This window comes from Barbatula barbatula (genome assembly GCF_947034865.1).
Source record: "Barbatula barbatula genome assembly, chromosome: 5".
In the NCBI taxonomy this organism is placed as follows: Eukaryota; Metazoa; Chordata; class Actinopteri; order Cypriniformes; family Nemacheilidae; genus Barbatula; species Barbatula barbatula.
Genome location: NC_136769.1, coordinates 12589976 through 12609033, shown reverse-complemented (window position 1 = coordinate 12609033; position 19058 = coordinate 12589976). Strand labels below are relative to the sequence as shown.

General features: G+C 36.7%; 4 protein-coding genes across 6 annotated transcripts; all 4 read right to left on the bottom strand.

Moving 5' to 3' along the window:
* Nucleotides 1–66: 66 nt before the first annotated feature.
* Nucleotides 67–7098, bottom strand: syt5a (synaptotagmin Va). 3 transcript variants are annotated; one of them, XM_079456028.1, is made up of 9 exons: nucleotides 6905–7083; nucleotides 5473–5654; nucleotides 5035–5207; nucleotides 4153–4248; nucleotides 3807–3974; nucleotides 3165–3332; nucleotides 2963–3080; nucleotides 2653–2786; nucleotides 67–2554 (listed from the first exon to the last, which is right to left on the bottom strand). In XM_079456028.1, exons 3-9 carry the CDS (start codon nucleotides 5200–5202, stop codon nucleotides 2345–2347), a joined length of 1062 nt encoding a protein of 353 aa, XP_079312154.1. In that variant the 5' UTR covers nucleotides 5203–5207; nucleotides 5473–5654; nucleotides 6905–7083; the 3' UTR covers nucleotides 67–2344. The 3 variants fall into 3 exon arrangements, with proteins under 3 accessions (XP_079312154.1, XP_079312153.1, XP_079312155.1); XM_079456027.1 differs by having other exon boundaries at nucleotides 425–2554; nucleotides 5488–5654; nucleotides 6905–7098; XM_079456029.1 differs by having other exon boundaries at nucleotides 437–2554; nucleotides 5336–5654; nucleotides 6905–7016.
* A 648-nt stretch (nucleotides 7099–7746) lies between these two features.
* LOC306893905 (ferritin, middle subunit-like) lies at nucleotides 7747–9302 on the bottom strand. Its single transcript, XM_079456038.1, has 4 exons — nucleotides 9058–9302; nucleotides 8364–8510; nucleotides 8147–8272; nucleotides 7747–8038 (listed from the first exon to the last, which is right to left on the bottom strand). Exons 1-4 carry the CDS (start codon nucleotides 9160–9162, stop codon nucleotides 7883–7885), a joined length of 534 nt encoding a protein of 177 aa, XP_079312164.1. The 5' UTR covers nucleotides 9163–9302; the 3' UTR covers nucleotides 7747–7882.
* A 3515-nt stretch (nucleotides 9303–12817) lies between these two features.
* Nucleotides 12818–13999, bottom strand: LOC306893908 (ferritin, middle subunit-like). Its single transcript, XM_079456042.1, has 4 exons — nucleotides 13781–13999; nucleotides 13476–13622; nucleotides 13266–13388; nucleotides 12818–13145 (listed from the first exon to the last, which is right to left on the bottom strand). Exons 1-4 carry the CDS (start codon nucleotides 13880–13882, stop codon nucleotides 12990–12992), a joined length of 528 nt encoding a protein of 175 aa, XP_079312168.1. The 5' UTR covers nucleotides 13883–13999; the 3' UTR covers nucleotides 12818–12989.
* Nucleotides 14000–17086: 3087 nt separating this feature from the next.
* On the bottom strand, nucleotides 17087–18766 carry fthl27 (ferritin, heavy polypeptide-like 27). Its single transcript, XM_079456041.1, has 4 exons — nucleotides 18189–18766; nucleotides 17840–17986; nucleotides 17597–17722; nucleotides 17087–17481 (listed from the first exon to the last, which is right to left on the bottom strand). The coding sequence occupies exons 1-4, from the start codon at nucleotides 18288–18290 to the stop codon at nucleotides 17326–17328; spliced, it is 531 nt and encodes a 176-aa protein (XP_079312167.1). The 5' UTR covers nucleotides 18291–18766; the 3' UTR covers nucleotides 17087–17325.
* Nucleotides 18767–19058: the final 292 nt, after the last annotated feature.

The window sequence follows — 19058 nt, the reverse complement described above, 5'->3', positions numbered from 1 at the left end:
TAACATTGTGGCAACTCTTCAAACGGAATTTCCAAAATATGACTCCAAAGTGTGTTCCGAATGACTCGTTTACTGATTCATAATTTATTATAATTTTTCAGATCTTCACCTTTTAACATACACAAAGTGGGCAAAGACTAAATACTTCGGAGCGATAATATCTGGATAGCACACATCCGTTGTCGATTTCGAAGGTTAATTCTCTATGGGGTCCCATAGGAATTACTAATGTGGTACTAAAAAACACGCTGTGTGTGTGTTAATGTAATTTATGTTGTGAAACAAAATGTGAGTCTCTCTAAAAAGGCCATTAAAAATTCCCTAGGGAACTCCATACCGCACATGCTCTAATGGGTTGTAGGCATACAAACTGAACATCTCTATGTCAGACGTCTGGAGTGGAAATAAGAAACAGGCCATGAGAGAATCTGTAATGTAATCATTTAGTTACCTGTTCACCTAATACAAACCATTATGTAGTAGCCACTGAAACTATGTGTTTAAGAAGATACAAGTGCTATACATAGTGCTATACTCACAAGTTTGCAAGTTAAACAAAACATCATTTGGTTATATAGCACACAAACGGTTAAATGATTAAAACATATCTATTAAACTCGAATCATGTCACGTAGGAAAATACATTTGATTAAAACAAAATGAATCATCCATTTTTATATTGATCTATATTGATCTTAAATCCCACAGACTCAAAAAACTCTTTTGGCTGTCAAATAGATCATGTGACTATGTACACTACACACAGGTCTTTTGTTGAAATAAATGATGTATAAATAATAAATAACCACTAAGCACCGACTACCAAATCAAGAGCGCACGTATTTCCCAGGATATTCCTTCCAGACAAAAAGCAGTTCATTTTTGTAATGAAGATTCAAACTTTTAAGTTTGGAGACCTGCCTTTGAAGCGGCTTTGCTGACGTCACAGCGCTATCTTGTGCACGGACTCGGAGCCAATATGAATGGTTTGCATTGCATTCACATTGCGCCCCCTACTGTTTGATACAGATTTACATTACAACTCCTACATTAAAACTGGACCTTCACAGGTTGTTCAAAGTTTTCATAAAACCGGAATCATACTTGTTGACTACACTCTTGAAAAAAGGTGCTTCAAAAGGTTCTTCCATGCCATAGAATAGCCTTTTGGTTCCATAAAGAACCTTTAACATCTAAAGAACCTTTCTGTTTCACAAAAGGTTTATTGTGGCAAAAATGTTCTTCGGATTATAGAAATGTAAGAAATAGATAGTTCTTTAAATAACCTATGGCATCGCTGTGAAGAACCTTTTAAGCCCCTTTGTTTTTAAGAGTGTAAGTTTAATGTAAATGTATGTAGGGATTTAGCCACTGTTGTAAAGCCAAATCTTAAGAGACAAATATTTATTTTATGTCCTGGAAGAATATTTTGTGCTTTTGGTCTGTCATTTTGGATAATTTAACTTAACACTTTAAATCTTAATATGTCTGTTTTATCCTCTTTAACATCACAACAATTTCATTTTATTTCAATACACTTTTAGTAGTTAGTGTACCGCAGTCTTTGTGACTTTGGCTGTGTCCTTTCTGTCGGTGTCCATCATCCCCTTCGTATCCCCGCCCAACCCAGACTCTAATACCCTGCTCACATGTATAGCTTAGTCTAGTGCTGTACTTGGAACACAGCCAAAAACAGCACATGATTAATCCAGGCTTCCAATACAACCAGACAACTCATTATTGAAAGAAACCAGACAATGTCTATGGACAATGGTGGATATTTGTACTCTTTTCTGACCCCTTTAATATTATTAAGTCTTTTTACAATATACAGTAACAGTATGTAGTGCTATCCCTATCAAACTATTTTACCCCATTGGCCATAATTTATAACTTGTGTCCATAAGCGTTTAAAATTTAAACAAATTGTAAAATTTGTGACTGTATATTAGCCATTTTGATTAACAGAATGTGAAGAAAAATCAGGATTGTTCTTAAAGAGTTACAAACAAATACAAACAAACATTTTCAAACATTTAAATAAGAAAAAAAATCCAGATGAACAAAATATACTGAATAACCGTTTTAAAATGATTCTTCCTTTGTATGTTTCATTTCTTGTGGTTAAAGGAAATAATACGACACAGAAGGTAATAATAAACAATTCTCAAAATCATAAGCATGGGCACAGATGTGATGACTGTAAGAGTGTGTTGCCAGTTGAAAATAATGATTTTAAAATATACACAACTAATCAGAAAGTGGCAAATACAGTAAATATTGGATCGCAGTTGTGTTTTAATATATATGCACACCTTTCATTTCAAGTAAAACAAACGTATGTTTAGCGGATAGGTGCCTTGAGAGCAGCATCTACTTCCTCTTCAGTCAGAAGTGTGTGCCATTGTGCCACAGGGCGTCTGGGATTGGCCAACATGTCTGACCAATGGCGCAGACCCACTCCACTAGCGCCAAACCCGATCCAGCACTTCCCAATTGGGTCGTTGCTCCCCAATTTATCATAGTCATAGACGGTGATCAGCACCTGGATCTTCTACAGAGACACAGAAAAGCAGAGAAAATTGTGTTAGTTTGTGTTTTTCATTATACTTTAGAAATGTATTTTCATTGTACTAAGATGTTGAAGGCTACCTGTATTTGAGCAAAGGGGATTTCAAAGCTAAAGCTCTCGTTGAAATAAGGATTCAATGTGTTCTGCTTAACAGTTGTCTTCTTCTTCTTAATACGCTTTCCATTGTGTTGTAACACCACTTTTACAAAAGGATCTAAGAGAGTAAAAGATTGTCACAGAAAATTGCTTTTAAGGCTGTTTAAATAGATACAGATATATGTCTACCGTATAAAAAAGTTTTACCAAAATGTGAGATAATGGAGAATCAAAAAGGAAATACTATTTTAAATATAAAACAAAGTATTACACACATGCAGATACCACACTGACCTGATAAACCTCCCACGTCCATCTTCTTCAGGTTTTTGGCTTCCATGAGACACACAGTGAGCTTTCCCGAGGTGGGCACATAACGCAGTGAGATACAGATGTCACCCAGCTTTTCTTGCTGTTGGGTGGAAGAGAAGAATTTATAAAAATCAAATAGCATAAAGATGTGGCAATAGACTGTATGGAAAGGATATACACTTACTTCTTCTTTCTCTCCTCCAACCAGGTCTTTCCATTCATGTATGGGTTGACCCAGATCAACACTGTTCATGGGGATTTTGATCTCTCCAATTACATCATGTTTACCAAATCGGTCAAAGTCAAACACCTGAAGGACCAGGGTCTGCCCAGCAAGATCATTAAATGGGATCTGAAAAGAGAGGTATGATGTCATGTGTCTCATAAAGGATGATCAATGAAGTGATAGTTCACCCAGAAATTACATTTCTGTCATCATTTACTCGCCCTGTTGTCATTTCAAATCTGTATGACTTTCTTTCTTCCGTAAAACACAAAAGAAGATCATTGGAAAAACTTTGTTAACTGGCAACCATTCAATTGCATTGGTTTGGAGACCATACAATAGAAGTGAATGAGTGCTGACGCTGTTTGGTTATTAACTTTCTTTAAGATATTTCCTTTTGTGTTTGTAAGAAGGAAGAACGTCATACAGGTTAATTATGACAAGATGAGTAAATTATGACATAATTTTCTTTTTTGGGTGAACTATGCCTTTTAGCTAATTAAAATGAAATGAAAAATAGAAAAATAAAAATGTGACAATGCCTCTGTTGCACATGATATTTATGGAGAAGAGATGCACAGTGTTATGTGACACCAGTACCTTGAAAAAGAATGTCTCGTTGAAAACAGGACAAAGGTTCTTGCGCTGGACTTTCGTCTCAAACTTTTTTTTCTTGTCTGGTAGCATATATACTTTGACATAGGGGTCAGATGTTCCACCCATATCCATAGCAGGAAGGTCTTGGGCTTGTAAGACACCAACAATGAGCTGCAGAAGAAAAGATTGGGGGTCAAGAACAACATCGACTGGAAGTGAAGCAGATTCTTGTAGGCAATCCCCTCATACAATATCGTTTTATGCTTGATGCTGATTTGTGTAAAAATAGCTCATGCAGGTATGCTAAACACCATATCTACATGTCACCCATTTCCAGCAAAATACACACCTGATTTTCAGTGAAGTTGTAGTCCAGAGAATACTCCAACTTTCCATAACACTCGGCTTCTTTATCACCCTCGCCCTCTCCTTCCTTAGGTTGTTCCTTGGAAAGTTTATTATTAAAGACAATATAGTATCACTGCTTTGTTTTAAGAAAAACACACATAACTAAATTAAAACATCTCTATGACAGCCCTGTTTTATGGTGTATTATACTTGTTGCAGATTCATTTACATTACATTTATGCATTTGGCAGACGGTTTTATCCAAAGCCACTTACATTGAATGATACATTTGTATTTTAATATGTGAAATCCCTGCGATCGAACCCACAACCTTAGCATTGCAAGTGCCATGCTCTAATGACTTTTTATTCTGTAGAACACATTCAAAAGAAGATATTATGAGAAATGTTTCAGTGTCGACTTACATTAACAGGAAAGCAGAGACTGTGTTGTGCTTGATTTTTTTTCATAATGTTGCTACTATCATAGCGGAAACCATCTTAATGATCTTTTAGGTTTATGCTACAACCTGAATAGATTTTGTCTAGCACAGGTCTTTGCACATTTAAAGGGATGATTCCCCCCACAATGAATTCCTTTAATCCTTTTCTCATATTATTTTTAATTTCAAACCTGTATGACTTTCTATTTATTGCAAAACACAAAAGAAGATATTTTGAAGAATGTTCGCCCCCTTTGATTTCCACTGTATGGACACAAAACCTTCTTCTTTTGCATGTGTTCTACAGAAATTAATATACAGATTTTTTTAAGACATAAAGGTGAATAAATAAATATATTGACAGTGATCTATTCCTTTAAACATAATGTGGCAAGTATAAAGTATTATCTCTTAATACTTTGAGCACACTCACACTCTTACCTCGCCTCCTTCTCCATCTCCCTCCTTTTTCATTCGCCTGCGTCCTCCCTTCCTCTCTCTCACTTTCTTTGTTTTCTTTTTTCCTCCCAAACACTTCTTATAAATGCAGAAAGCAAGGCAGCCAACCAGGGCAAGTACAACCACAACTATGGCTCCAATTGCCCACATGGGCACTGAGCAATGGAGAGAGAGCGAAAAACAGTAAAAATAAAGGAAAAATTAACTTAATTCAGTTGGCTAAAAATGGCCTAAAATTTAAATTGTGAAAGTGGGATGGTGGATGGATAGATGGATAACTTACATTTGATCTTAGGGTCTGAGTTGATAGAAAAGATGAAAACGTGAATGATTGACACATGAAAAGTGGAAATGGAACAAGCATTGAATAATTAATTTAACAGTTTGATGACCTAAACGATGAAGTTGTCATCACTGTACATATCTTCTACTTACTTGGTAGATGCCCAAGCTCATTGAAGAACTTGTTCTTCATATTTATGAAGTTATGAGAGTGATGAGATGGAGGAGGCGCAGGGGGTGGTTCACGATTAGGCTCCTCCTCAGTCTCCGCTGCCCTCCGCCCACGATGCTGCATGCTGACCAATCGCATTGCTGATCAGCTAAGAACATGAAACAGAGACTGTTATCATGCGCACAAGTTAATGCCCTAAATCACCTCTATAATCAGTCCTGTTCGCATCCTCTTTACCACCTTTCTCAGTGTCTGGTGTGATGTTTGAGGAGAAAACTTTGATGCCATGACACAGGAAGCCACTTTTTAAATTCCGCCGTCATTGTGAAACACAAAACATGAATGTTTCAGAATAATGCCTCCGCCCCCTGCACTGATGAACTGAACGTTTGTCGCTGTCCAACAGATGAATAATTAGATTAATTGCCAAAACTAATCCATCAATAATGCTTTTTCATCCAGTCACCATTTACTGTATGCATTTGAATAACTCAGACCTTCTTACGTATCCAACATAGATTCCCTGAGAATCTGACTCATTTCACCAAGTGCTCATATAATCCTTTTTTTTAGCTTTAAGGAGGCACAGTCCTCTAGAGAAGTCCTTGAGACAATCTTTACTTTAGTCCCACACTTACTTTAGATCTTGACATTGCAGAGTCAAGATACAGACTTTCACCTCTAGTATTTTCTGTAAAGGGCAGAAACCTTGCATAATATGACAGAGCAGAAACACAATTTGTATCACATATAAGCAAAACTGTTCTAATCTGGCTAAAGAAGGCCTATCACTCAGGACGTCACAGGGCATCAGACTGCGTCATTTGGCCTTGTTTTTTTTCTTCATCTCTACTTTGTCCCTCACTGGACAAAACTGCTGTATTTTCGGATTACCGAGATTTCATTCAGACAACCATTTTGATGAGGGAAAAAATATGCATGCCACACAGATAAACATTGATTAAAAAACTAGACAATATTTCGCCGGAAATATACATATTTTTCAACATCAGCGGTGCAATTTTCTTCAATGTGTAGTTGGCAAATATGAGCTGTTCACCACTTATATCACATTGTGACTTTCTTGCATGTCACTTACAATTATGCAGTTTGATGAAATTACTATATGAAATGAATGTGAAATTTATATTTTCAATTTACAGCCTATGAGTTTATAAAACCTATTTATATAAGCCCAATTACTGCAAAGATTTGAGTGATGATAAAAAAAAAAAAATTCTTGACTTCAATTGCTACTACAATTTTAAGATGTTTGATGTATTTTAGATTTATTTACAGTATGATTTTACATTAATTCCACATGAACTTCAAAAGAAAAACAAACTCATAATGCAAGGAAATCAGGACAATAATAATAAAACAAATAATCAAATTTACCTGATGACTCTCAGTTGTACCAGCTCTTTAGAGATTGAAAACCTCGGTTTTAGTTGAAGAGGACAGTTACGCACCACACTGATCTACACTCATCCTCTCTCTCTCTCTCTACAAATCGCATTTGAAGCGCCAATCCCTCTTTCACTTGGATTAACAGTTCCCTGCCTTCTGCTCGTTGTGTTGTTTCCTCGTGTGACAATCTTATGTCATTCATCTCATATGTCAATCAGTTTATCATTTTCCCATATCGCACATAATCTCTTGCATGATGTTTATCGGCTTTTAATTTCCAATATAATTTCTGTTCAGTGACCTCTCTAAATCCGATTAGATTTAGTTTTCCTTTGTTGATATGGCATATTCTGGAAAAGAGATTGACATACCGGGAAACTCTCTCCTTTGGTTTATACCATATTTCAACGTCGGAATATTGGTAAACGAAAAAGTCTGTTACATCACACAACACAAAATTGCTTGACCTTTGAGCGTTAATGATCTAGGTACGAATAAGCGGGAAAGGTCGCCCTCATGTGGTGAGATAAAGAGTTACTACCAGATTTGCTAAAAAGTTTATACAGTACAATTAATCTGAAGGTTTCTACATCCAACATTTCTCTAATTACAGCCAATTATTTAATAACCTATGTTGTTTTTATAATGTCACACTTTTTATCTTTACATAGTTGAAATGTTTATCTAATAAGTGTGTGCTAGAGTAGTAGGGTAGATGTCTGTATTATTAATGTTCTGAAAGTAGTTTTATTATGCCAGTCACATTCTGTAGTCCATATTTTTGTAAAATGAGTGTGAAAGAATAAATTTAAATAGGACAGACAAGTAAATCCAGCTCAAAACATTTATTCATCAAATCCTCCAATTCTGCTAAATGACTAAATGTAAATGTATATAACAGGACAGCATCTGCTTGATGTCTATCACATTCTTAATAATATCATGCAGTTGAACTGAGGTCATGATTTAGCTCTTTCCATCCAGTGTCTCCTTGTCAAACAGGTACTCTGTCAACCTTTTGTTTCCGGCATCCATCTTTGAAAGGTTGGTGATGTGGTCACCAAGCTCCTTGATGGTTTTAACCTGCTCATCCAGGTAGTGAGCCTCCAGAAAGTCACACAGCTGTTGGATAAGAAAACAGAAAATAATTAAGAGATCTGCTTTGAAGAGCCGTTCAAATGGACACGTAAACCAAATGTGATTCTTTAAATTCTAATACTGAAAACTCACATGAGGATCCTTCTTATCAGAGGCGACTTTATGGAGATCCAGCAGAGCCTGGTTGACATTCTTCTCCAGCTGCAGAGCACACTGCATAGCAATTAGTCCATTGCCCCATCCATCACGCTCAGGCTTCTGGAGAGGGAGAGCAAAGACAAATAGAGCAGTGAGCATTTTCAAATCAATTGAACAGCCCCTTCATTTGAGTCAGCATAATTCATAGCACCTTTATGTCCTGAAGGAGAATGCGTCCACCCCTTTTGTTCTGGAAGGACATTAGTTTCTCAGCATGCTCGCGCTCTTCTTCGCTGTTCTCCTTAAAGAACTTGGAAAACCCAGGAAGGGCGACATCATCCCGTTTGAAGTAGTAAGCCTGTTGGGAACAAAATCAAAAGATGATTTTAATTATCACCAGACGTATGCCCCAGTGTAAACAGTTATTCTAAGAAGAGTTGGTGGACAGTCAGACAATATTTCTTCCCTGTCACTTAAGACTGAATGATAAGGAAAGCATGAAGTACTCAAACGTCATCGTAAAAGGGATCATTGATCCAATAATAAAAAAGTATTATTCCATGCTGATCAAAATCAGTCTATTATGGATTAAAGATTAAATTAAAGTGAATGGTAACCGAGACTATCCGTCTCTAACATTCTGCCTATAAGTAAAAACCACTTCTTTAAAGAATCATCAAATTGATAGCCTTGTTTCAATGAAGAGGAATCTTTGTACAAAGAGTAATTTCATCTGTTTCGTTTGTCATTATTTGTCTTTGTTTGTCTTTACATTTGTTTGTCTTTACATCTTTACTTTTACCTTAAATTCCCTTAAAGTCCCTTGTGAATAAAAATTTCGCCAAATGCATAAATAATATAATATAGTATAATAATGCAAGCAAATTAAAAAAATCAATACTTACCATTGAGGTGTAAGTGTATGAAGCGTAAAGCTCCAAGTTCATCATTTTGTTGATCAAGTCCTCACAGTCGTGGTCGTAGTTCTGGCGAATCTGAGAAGTTTCCATTTCGGATGGTTTTACTATCAAAACGTTGATAATAAATAAATAGAATCTGATTTTAAAAGATCAAGGCTTGTAGTTCCGTTCAATCACTGTTGAAGCAAGAACCTCTTCAAATGATCCTGTGAAATAACAGGTGCGCTTGTGTCTTATATGTCCAACATGACGCAGTAGTGAAACAGAACCCAACCAATTAGAAAAAAATTGCTAAATAATTAAATGACAAGGCAGTTTCTAAGACAGCGAAGACCAGATCAAGTTCATGGATGTGTCTTTTTTACTTTTTCATTATTAATGGTAGTCTTCAGTATTTGTATCCAAGAACAATATTTTAACAACACCTCAGAGACACATGAGAGGGAGCAGTGTGACTGTGCTGTTACCAAAAGTCAGACATCTAGCAGGAGTTTTCAATTTGCATCAATATAGAAGGTAAAGTTTCTCAGTATTACAACATACCAGAACATATTTGGAAATGTATTGACATAATTGTATGTATATAATAGGAGAGGAAATATTGTCCCAGATATTGCAAGCTAAATATAGGAGGCTGAAGTTTGCTATAAAAAAACATTATGTGTTTTGTTCGTTTATGACCCTTAACAATTTATATTGAAGGTAAAGGCTATACATGTAAATACATTTTGGAAGGTTAAATAGCCATTGAACCGCAAACATCATGGGACAACTCTGAAACAACATGTTATTCTGATAGTGAGCTCTGTTTTCCATTGGGTTAGTGCCTCTGGATTCAAAGGTACAGTCAGGTGACAATGACTAAGCATTTCTGTAATTGCACACGAAACCTCATGTGTCGGTTACGACATGTGCTGCCGTAAGAGCTAACACTGAGCTATGTGACGGAGCAGTTTCTTTTTTGACTCTCATCATGGAAGATGGGGATATGTTTGTAACATGATCAACTCACAGCATAATAAAACAATTCTGAAAAAAGTATAGCCATTATTTTGACTAGTTATTAAACCATATTTCATTGTCATGTATATATATATATATATATATACAGTGCTGTGAAAAAGTATTTGCCCCTTCCGGATTTTTGTTTTTTTGCATATTTGTCATGCTTAAATGATTCAGATCATCAAACAGATTTTAACTTTACTCAAAGAAAATACAAAATGCAGTTTTTAAATTATAGTTTTATTTGTTATGGGAAAAAACAATCCAAACATTTCGGACTCTATGCGAAAAAGTAATTGCCCCCTTGGCAAATCATGAATTAACTGTGATGAATTCAATAAGTTAAATTTCACTAGCCACACTCAAGCCTAATTACTACCAGACATGTATCAAGAAATCAAATAGAACCTGTCTGACAAACTGAAGTAGTCTAAAAGATCTCTAATAGCAACACATCATGCCGCTATCAAAGAAACAAAGTAATTGAAATGTATCAGTCTAAAAAGGGTTAAAAAGCCATTTCTAAGGCTTTGGGACTCCAGCGGACCACAGTGAGAGAGCCATTATCCACAAATGGAGAAAGCATGGAACAGCGGTAAACTGTCCCAGGAGTGGCCGGCCTACCAAAATGACTTCAAGAGCACAACGACGACTCGTCCAAGAGGTCATAAAAGATCCCAGAACAGTCTCTAAAGAACTGCAGGTGCTTCAGTTAAGGTCAGTGTTCGTGATTCTACAATAAGAAAGAGACTGCAAATATGTCATCCATGAGAGAATTCCAAGGCGAAAACCACTGCTGACCAAAATGAACAGAAAGGCTCGTCTCACATTTGTTAAAAAACATCTTGATGATCCCTTATGAAACTTATGGACAAATATTCTGTGGCCTGATGAGACAAAGGTTGCATTTTTTTGGAAGGTGTGTGTCCCGCTACATCTGGCATAAGACTAACACAGCATTTAAATTAGAACATTGAATTCTGCGCTCTACCAGAAAATCCTAAAAGAGAATGTCCGGCCATCGGTTTGTGACCTCGAGCTTAAGCGCACTTGGGTTATGCAGCAGGACAGTGATCCAAAACACAGTAGCATGTACACATCTGAATGGCTTGTAAGGCTGGTGCCAACAATGAATGATGACTACCAACTCACACATTCACATATGATCTCTTCTCCCCCTCTCCATCTCAACTCAGAGAACTTTAATGACCTGGATTTGACAAATACCATATCTTTCATGAACATAAAATCTCCATATGCATATTTGATATAATTTAGTACAATGGTCTCATTTCCATAGCAGTAGAGAAGATCATAACATAGGTTTGAGTGTTTAAAGATATTCTGCTCACTGTTGAGGGTGTGTCTTCATGTAACATGCATTTGTGGCCTGATCAGATCCAGGACAGAGTCCTTTACAATGTAAATTGTTACTGTGTGGAGGAAGGGTGTTTTGGTCTGGGTACTTAAGGGAAGCTGGCAAAACGTTCTGTTGAATTCTTACTAAGATGAACTCCATGGACACACAGCTGTCATGATCGCTAGTGGTGAGACACAGACAGAGGACCCAGGTGCAGTAAGGGGTTAACACACTTTAATAAATAAATACAAAACAAAGATTTAACAAAACATGACATGGACAAAGGAAAATGGAATAAATAAAATAAACTTTTAGCACAACCTACACTAAGCTAACAAGACAGGAACTCACCACACAACCACAATGAACCAGCACAAGACCGACCACACAAGGGCATTAAATAAGGGCGCAAATCAAGAGGTGAACAGGTGTAGGGCATGAATCAATAACGAGGTAACGAGTGGATGGGAAAAGAGCCGAGAGTGTATGAAAGGCCATAAGGGCCATAACAGCCTCTCTCCACAGAAGACATGAGACTCTGTCATGATCCTGCCACTAAATCAAGAGAAACATGACATGATATGGCAGAATCATGACACACAGAACTATGTTTTTTTAATATATATATACTGTAGGAAATAGATTACTGGAAAACATTCAAGAACATCTTTTTAATGATTACTTTCTATTTTTCGTTTGGGAAAAATTATGAGGTCTTACAGATTTAACAAAGCAATCCTAAATAACCTACTGAAAGTATTACAATTTATTCATTCAAATAAATATGCAAAAGAGAAAACGTGTCCAGTAAATGCAACCTTAACAAGCTTGAATCATGGCTTTTGTTAAATTGTAAACAAAAACACAAATTCATATCATCTTGCATCATTCAGCCTATCAACATCAAAGGGGTTTATGTTTTTCTTGATTCCTGCTGTATTTTTCCACCATCGTTAGCCAGAATGATAGGAAGTTAATGACATCCTCAGTGCCTATTCACTTCATTAGTTTTCCATTATTCTGTGTAATATCAATCAGTTTTCGGAAATAAGATTAGATAATAATGGTTTGTTTTTATCTTTAATGCAGAAGCATGTTCACTATTTGGTGTCCATTCTTACCAGGTGAATTCACATGTGAAGTTCATTTTAATGTTCAACCCTTGCTCCCAGTTAAACATATTCTCTCAATGCTGTAATCCAGGGTTGCATAAGAAAAAAACATCTTGTGTGTGTAAATTTGTTGCAGTTACACCTATTGATATTTTGAGTCGAGGAGCAGAATTTTTATTATAATTTTGCAGTCCAGGCCATTGGTGGTCAAAGTTTATCATCTCTCATTTAAAGTTTTAAATTGAAAATAAAGAGACAATCCAGTCAATCCAGCTCAAAATGTTTATTCATCAAGTAAGCTTAAATTCATCAGGAAATATTGGATGAGTTAGAAATACATCACATTATGACATGAAACTTGATGGTGGCTTACAAACATTGCTTGATGATTTAAGAATATATTATAGATGGAGCTTTGTATTGAGAACTCAGGACATGATTTAGCTCTCTCCATCCAGGGTGTGCTTGTCAAACAGGTACTCTGCCGTTCTGTTGTTTCCAGCATCCATCTTGGAAAGGTTGGTGATGTAGTCACCGAGCTTTTTGATGGCCTCAACCTGCTCATTCAGGTAGTGAGTCTCCAGGAAATGACACAGCTGTTGGAGCATTTAAAATGGAAGTCAGACCCCTAAATTCTATACACCGGTGCCATTAACGTGTGACTTTCATTATGACTTGTATATTGTCTTGTATTTCAGAGATGAGCCTGAACTCACATGAGGGTCATTCCTCCCAGAAGCGAATTTATGGAGATCCAGCAGAGCCTTGACGTTCTTCTCCAGCTGCAGAGCGCACTGCATCGCTTTTAGTCCATTGTCCCATACATCACGCTCAGGCTTCTGGAGAGGAAGATAAACAAAGCATTTCAGGTCAGAGGTAACTTCATAACAACAAGCCAACAAGCTAAGATCAAACATTATATGCACCCTTATGTCCTGAAGGACAATGCGTCCACCCCTCTTGTTCTGGAACTCCAAGAATTTCTCAGCATGCTCGCGCTCCTCCTCACTGTTCTCCTTGAAGAACTTGGCAAAACCAGGAAGGGCGACATCATCCCGTTTGAAGTAATGAGCCTGTTGAAAACAAAATCAAAAGATGACAAAACCGGACAGCAATAACACATTTTCTACTCCGATTCCAAACACCAGTGAAGCAGATGCACATGCATTGTTGAAAATTGTGAAAAAGCTGTCATTGCACATACTGTAAATTATAGGAAAGTAATACTTACCATTGAAGTGTAAGTGTATGAAGCGAAAAGCTCCAAATTCACCATCTTGTTGATCAAAGCCTCGCATTCGCGGTCGTAGTTCTGGCGAATCTGAGAATCCATTTTAGCTGAGTTTTAGCGTTTTATAAATAAAAACGGTAAAAAAAATTGATATGAAATGCAACGTTCTCAAAAGTTCCGTTCAATCACTGTTGAAGCAAGAACCTCTTCGTAAGATGTGAAACGACAGGTGTGTGCTTGTCTTATATACGCTCACAGCATGACTCATCATAGTGGAATACAGCTCAGCCAATGAAAATCATGAGCCAAATGAGGACGTGACAACACAGTCCACTGTGTAAAACCAAAGCAAGATCAAGTTTCATGGATGGCTCTGTTTTCCTTGTTCATAATTAATAGCAAAGTGATTCCAGTGGGAACTGTGCTATCATCATGATTTGTCACAACTTTCACAATTTACATCTAAATCACACATTAGTTTTGTTTCATTATTTTAAATGTATCATCAAAAAAGAAAGTCACTGAATCTCACAACATGATAACAAATATAATACTGTAAACTAAAGTGTTAATTTAAAGTCATTGAACCAATGATGAAGTGAAACTATTGTTTTGAGTTTTGTATAATATAGATTCTTAACAATACCATGTCAGACAATAGGCAAATTTCAGCAGAGACAAAAGATTTTTAAACATTAGCTTTCACAATGGATCACATGCATTCTGACGTGTCCTGTTTCCATCAATGGAAAACGGCATAAAAAAGGTAAATGTTTTCAGGTTTCATGTGAGGTATATCAAAAGATTACATTTGTATAACTTCATGATTTAATTGAATTATTAATAATCATTAAGGACACAATGACAAGGCATGTTTATACAACTATACTACATGCAAACACTGTGGTTGTCAGCAGTAAATGTAAATCTACACTACTGTACACTACCTGGTCTTGTCTAGTGACTCAGCATTTTCACATTTTTACCATATGTACCATATGTGTGGTCATTTGTTGTTCGATCAGCTCAAGGTTCCAGGTATGCAACCACCTTTTTCACTTGTATAACTTTCTCTTGAAATGTCTATATTGTCCTTTGTGTTTAAAAAAACATTCACACACACATACACATAAGAAAGACTGTAACAATTTTACGTGTATACAATGTTTAAGAACATTTAACATATTTATAATTAATTTGCCATCATCAAAAAAATTTAAACATGAATGAATAAATAAAATCATTTGAATTAATTAATTTAAAATAAAAATCAAGCAAATGCTTTAAATAGTCCATTGAACATCTTAACTTCTGACACTCAAACAAATGCCTCAAAACTCAATGTTTGTCACATCATCACAGGGCAAAACTACAGGTGCCTCTCAATAGTAGGATGCAGGCTGAGTCCTTTGGTTTACATGCTAGAATTCTCATTAAACGCTAGAGTCAGACTAAAGGAAATTTCATTTAAAATATAGTTTACATTTTACCCTGCTAAGCACTTTCTTTACAATTTCAACAAAGACATTAAAAAAACAACAGGAAACGAATGAGCAGAGCTGGGCTGTTTCATAATGCAGTCTATTTATTATAAAAGCATTTATGTTTTTTTTGTCTTACTAAATATGTTTTCCCCCCCGAAAAATGTTATTTGGCTTAAAAAAAATTGTTATTATACACATAATGCTAAATTGGCCATGTTGTAAAGCACTGGGAGACTACAGACGGTTAATAGGTGAAAACCATTATTGCCATGATCATCTCATTCTTGTGTGTAATGTTGAGGAGCACTCTAAAGGTCTTTGCACATTCAGTCCGACATTTTCATATGTGCTTTTTCATATTTGGCGCTCATTTGTACTGTGTCTCTGAATTGTCAAAACGCCTCTCCAAATTCTTGCTACGGATGTTAAAAACGCAGAAAATCAAACCCAGTTAGAATTTTTTTATGACGGACGAAAAAAATCAAAGGCAGTTTGTATATGTGATTGACAAACCACGAGGTCGTATTTATTTCAGACTCAATGTGCAATGGCCTTAAGTCTATAGAAGCACTGGTCTAAGAAGAATGCATCCTCCTGATAGAAAATCCCCTAGGATTGTTGTGGGTGATTGGAGGCCACAAATTATACCCTTCATGTATCCTTCAAAAGATGTGAAATGAAGGGGGCTTCTCAATGCTTTAAAGAAGGTTTCCTCCTTGCCTCATTTTACACCGGTTCTATTAAGGGCTAAATTAAAATATTCTGACAAGTTGACTGAGTCTGCCAGGGTGCTTAAAAAATGTGTTTCTAAGGTTTGGGTAATGTCGGCCAAATTCATCTTTGTACCATGGGAATTATTGGGTTATTTTTGTAATGAAAGATTAAATAGATTGAATCCATAATCATTAAGTTCACAATGAAGAGGCATGTTTATTCTATTATATAAACACTGGCTGTCAACAGAAAATGTACACCACCTGCTCTCTAACTGTGACTCTGCATTCTCTCATTTTACTATATGTCCTATTGTGAAACATCTGGACATTTGTATCGCAATCAGTAATTGGAGGCAAACAACACTTTATGCATCCCTTAAAAAAACTGAAAGAATCATGTGAAACGAAAGCTACTCGATATTTAAAATTATTAATTTACTTTCTCCATTGTCTAGCCTGTCCACGGCCAGAAATGGATCAAGTTCAGCCATATCTCAATTGTCTAACTGTACCACAATGAGGTGAGTGAATGAGGAAGCTTTCAGAGAAGACATGTGTAAAGGTACAGTAGTTGTTCAATTCCCTTGCATCCTAAGGGGGTGTAGCCAAGATATTAGGAAATGAACGAGGAAAGAAAACAAGGATTCACAAATGTGAAAAGCACCCTGTCAGCAATGTGGACATAGACGTGTCATGGTGACTCAGCTTTATACCCAGTTTAAACAGGCGTTTGTTGAGCAATTTAAATTGTTTGTTTCAAATCTCTGAGGTTTTAGTGGACTAAATACACTTGCACAGAACATGTTTTTCAATAAGTCCACTACAAAAAGTAGTTCACAAATGTGGGGGAAAAACCGTCACTTTCAAAGTGTGGACATTTGCATCATGCAAATCTATTGTATTAGTTATGTTCCCGAGTGACTTGCCTCAACCATAAATAACTTCTGGCAAAAAGTAAGATACGAAAATAACACTATTTTTAAGTCGCCCGTAGCAGTAAAGAAGGGTTAACAACACTCACATTTCCTCAATTAACATCCCTAATGTTTACATTTATGAATAGAACACCCTTTGTTTCGTCAATATAAAGAGAAGTGACACATCAGTTCAGCCAAAAATGTTTATTCAAATTCACAGTGTTAAAATTAGTGGGCATTCAATATAAATGCATGGCTTGACAACCACAAGATGACCAATTGGAGCAAGCAGCAAAACTGCATCTTTCTAGTGACATTGAACCTTTGTGACGCTTGTACCCTCTGCTGCCTAAAGCTGTGCAATAAACACTTCTTGATTTTAAACTATAGATAGGATTTGGAGCATACATATCAACTGTGGCCATCATTTAGCTCTTTCCATCCAGGGTGTGCTTGTCAAACAGGTACTCTGCCATTCTGTTGTTTCCAGCATCCATCTTGGAAAGGTTGGTGATGTAGTCACCGAGCTCTTTGATGGCCTCAACCTGCTCATTCAGGTAGTGAGTCTCCAGGAAGTCACAAAGCTGTCGGGCAAGAAAATATACAATTTAAATAAATGACTGAAGCGTCAACGGACAGTCCCAGTTTTGGGAGGTGCATAGGTCATTGTACATCTGAAGAGAGACCTTGAGAACTTACATGAGGATCACCCTTCTCAGAGGAGGCTTTGTGGAGATCCAGCAGAGCCTGGTTGACGTTCTTCTCTAGCTGCAGAGCGCACTGCATTGCAACCAGACCATTGTCCCACTCATCACGCTCAGGTTTCTGCAAAGAGAGAACAACACATGAGTACCAAACAAAGGGCACTTAAGCAATACTCTATAGGCTGATTTGCATCATTTCCACAGTTACAATCAATACGTTGGTTTCAAATATTGTTACCTTTACGTCCTGAAGGACAATGCGTCCACCCCTCTTGTTCTGGAACTCCAAGAATTTCTCAGCATGCTCGCGCTCCTCCTTACTGTTCTCCTTGAAGAACTTGGCAAAACCAGGAAGGGCGACATCATCCCGTTCGAAATAATGAGCCTGTTGAAAACAAATCAAAACTTGAGAACACGACTTAACACGTTTCACGCCATATTCGTGACGCAGCGCAAAATCCAACCATAAACAATGACCGCATAGGAGTTGGGAACGTTTTGCAAACAATAAAAAAAACTGAAACATGCTAAAAAACTAAGTATGTCCAAATATACATTTAGGGAGTATGAAGCAATAAGATACTTACCATTGAAGTGTACGTGTATGAAGCGTAAAGCTCCAAATTCACCATCTTGTTGATCAAAGCCTCGCATTCGCGGTCGTAGTTCTGGCGCACCTGAGAATCCATTTCGGCTGAACTTTTATAGATTTATTATCAAACGTGGTATAAAAATATATATAATATGAAACGCGTCGTTTGTCAAAAGTAATTTCTCGAGAGATCGAAGTTCCGTTCAATCACTGTTGAAGCAAGAAACTCCTTCTGTCTTCCCGAAACAGCTGTGTGTGTAAAATGGAGGCTGCGCGTCCGTCTTATATACGCCACAGCGTGTCAAGTCGGAGGAGAGCTCAGCCAATCACAAACCGAATGAGATGCACGACAGCATTCGTGACGTGTCAACAAAGAAAATATCACGTTTCCTAGATTAACCCCAAGCAATCATACAATATCGTTTTCATTTGATCGTTAGGCTTTCTTTAAATGTTATTTAACCTAAAAAATCCAGTAAATCCAATTTTAAGAGTTTTACAAACGAATTGAAAATGTTTTAGGCAGCGTTCTCATTTCTTATTGTGCAAACATTTGTGCCCCAGTGTATTCTCCCGACAAACATTAGCCCAAACCATTAAACTATTTCAAGGAAAGTGAATGACCTCTGCTGTTATCACAAGAATGCGACGTTGTTTATTCCAACGAATCCATTTTTATGAATTTGTTATTTTCTGAAATGTCACTAGTTTGCTCAGAATTTACCCGAGATTATAGTGCGTATACAACAAAGAATAGTAATTATTTCACATGGTAAACATCAAGAGGAAGTATTTGTAAAACATCAAATTCACATAAAGGTAAGTACGCTTTGTGCGAGTGAAAATGTAATAAGTCAAATGACAA

Bases quoted from the DNA above. Each gene is read 5' to 3' on its own strand.
- LOC306893905 (XM_079456038.1), bottom strand. From the start codon at position 9,162: ATGGAAACTTCTCAGATTCGCCAGAACTACGACCACGACTGTGAGGAC. The intron at 8,511-9,057 runs GTAAGTATTGAT...TGTTCCCAACAG, and splicing joins CATACACTTACACCTCAATG to GCTTACTACTTCAAACGGGA. The intron at 8,039-8,146 runs GTGAGTTTTCAG...CTTATCCAACAG, and splicing joins CTGATAAGAAGGATCCTCAT to CTGTGTGACTTTCTGGAGGC.
- syt5a (XM_079456027.1), bottom strand. From the start codon at position 5,644: ATGCGATTGGTCAGCATGCAGCATCGTGGGCGGAGGGCAGCGGAGACT. The intron at 3,081-3,164 runs GTAAGTGTATAT...TCCACCCAACAG, and splicing joins TTGGAGGAGAGAAAGAAGAA to CAAGAAAAGCTGGGTGACAT. The intron at 2,555-2,652 runs GTAGCCTTCAAC...GTGTCTCTGTAG, and splicing joins TCCCCTTTGCTCAAATACAG to AAGATCCAGGTGCTGATCAC.
- fthl27 (XM_079456041.1), bottom strand. From the start codon at position 18,290: ATGGATTCTCAGGTGCGCCAGAACTACGACCGCGAATGCGAGGCTTTG. The intron at 17,987-18,188 runs GTAAGTATCTTA...TGTTTTCAACAG, and splicing joins CATACACGTACACTTCAATG to GCTCATTATTTCGAACGGGA. The intron at 17,482-17,596 runs GTAAGTTCTCAA...CTTGCCCGACAG, and splicing joins CTGAGAAGGGTGATCCTCAT to CTTTGTGACTTCCTGGAGAC.
- LOC306893908 (XM_079456042.1), bottom strand. From the start codon at position 13,882: ATGGATTCTCAGATTCGCCAGAACTACGACCGCGAATGCGAGGCTTTG. The intron at 13,623-13,780 runs GTAAGTATTACT...TGTTTTCAACAG, and splicing joins CATACACTTACACTTCAATG to GCTCATTACTTCAAACGGGA. The intron at 13,389-13,475 runs GTGCATATAATG...CTTCCTCTCCAG, and splicing joins TTGTCCTTCAGGACATAAGG to AAGCCTGAGCGTGATGTATG.